Consider the following 896-nt stretch of genomic DNA (forward strand, 5'->3'; position numbering starts at 1 on the left):
CAGGGCCCCCCCGGGGTGGCCGGGAGCGACCGCTCGGGCCCCAGGGGTGTGACCAGGTCCTCGCTTCTCGCGGGGCCTGAGACGCAGCCTCTCCCCTCGCAGGGCAACCTGCCGCCCGATTACCACATCAGCCTCATCGACATCGGGCTGGTGCTGGAGTACCTCATGGGGGGCGCCTACCGCTGCCACTACACCCGCAAGAGCTTCCGGACCCTGTACAGCAACCTGTTCGGGCCCAAGCGGGTAGGACGGAGTGAGCGGCGCGGGGCGTCCGGGGCCTGGTCGCCTGGGGCTCCTCGCGGCCTGTTCCAGCCAGTTCGTCCCCCGTGCCCAGCACACCGGCCCTTCTTCTTCTTTTTAAATAAAAATATGTCTTTATTGCCAACCGGGGATGGAGCCCACAACCCGGGCTGTGCCCTGACCGGGGATGGAACCGTGACCTCCCGGCTCACAGGCCGACGCTCGTCCACGGAGCCACGCCGGCCGGGCCGCCTCTGCCCGACGACGGATGTACAAGGAACATTAGTTCCCTGATGACGCTGACTTCTCTCTCTCTCTCTCTCCCCTTTCATGATGCAGCCGAAAGCTCTTAAACTCCTGGGAATGGAAGTAAGTCGGTTTGTGTTCAACCGTTCACGACAGTTCGGTCAAATACCTGTGCCATCTTCGTTTTGTGTTGTTTAACATAAAATTGAACGAATTTGTTTAATTTCTATTTTTGTTTAAATTTACTGATTTCCGAGAGGAAGGGAGAGGGAGAGAGGGAGAGGGAGAAACATCCATGATGAGAGAGAATCATTGATCAGCTGCCTCCTGCACGCCCCCCACTGGGGATCGAGCCCGCAACCCGGGCATGTGCCCTTGACCGGGAATCGAACCGCGACCTCCTGGGTCAT

General features: G+C 59.6%; 1 protein-coding gene across 2 annotated transcripts in view; it reads left to right on the forward strand.

Annotated features, from left to right (window-relative positions):
* The window catches only part of LOC102247083 (transient receptor potential cation channel subfamily M member 1), a 19,122-nt gene that overhangs the window by 17,966 nt on the left and 260 nt on the right, over positions 1–896 (forward strand). Inside the window, exons 12-13 of one of the 2 annotated variants that reach the window (XM_014543578.1) lie at positions 103–243; positions 580–609. In XM_014543578.1, coding sequence (XP_014399064.1) covers positions 103–243; positions 580–593 — 155 coding nt within the window. In that variant the 3' untranslated portion in view covers positions 594–609. Of the gene's footprint in view, positions 1–102; positions 244–579; positions 755–896 lie in introns of those variants that run through there. The other variant, XM_014543577.1, reaches the window with a different exon arrangement.

This window comes from Myotis brandtii, unplaced genomic scaffold (genome assembly GCF_000412655.1).
Source record: "Myotis brandtii unplaced genomic scaffold, ASM41265v1 scaffold329, whole genome shotgun sequence".
NCBI lineage: Eukaryota > Metazoa > Chordata > Mammalia > Chiroptera > Vespertilionidae > Myotis > Myotis brandtii.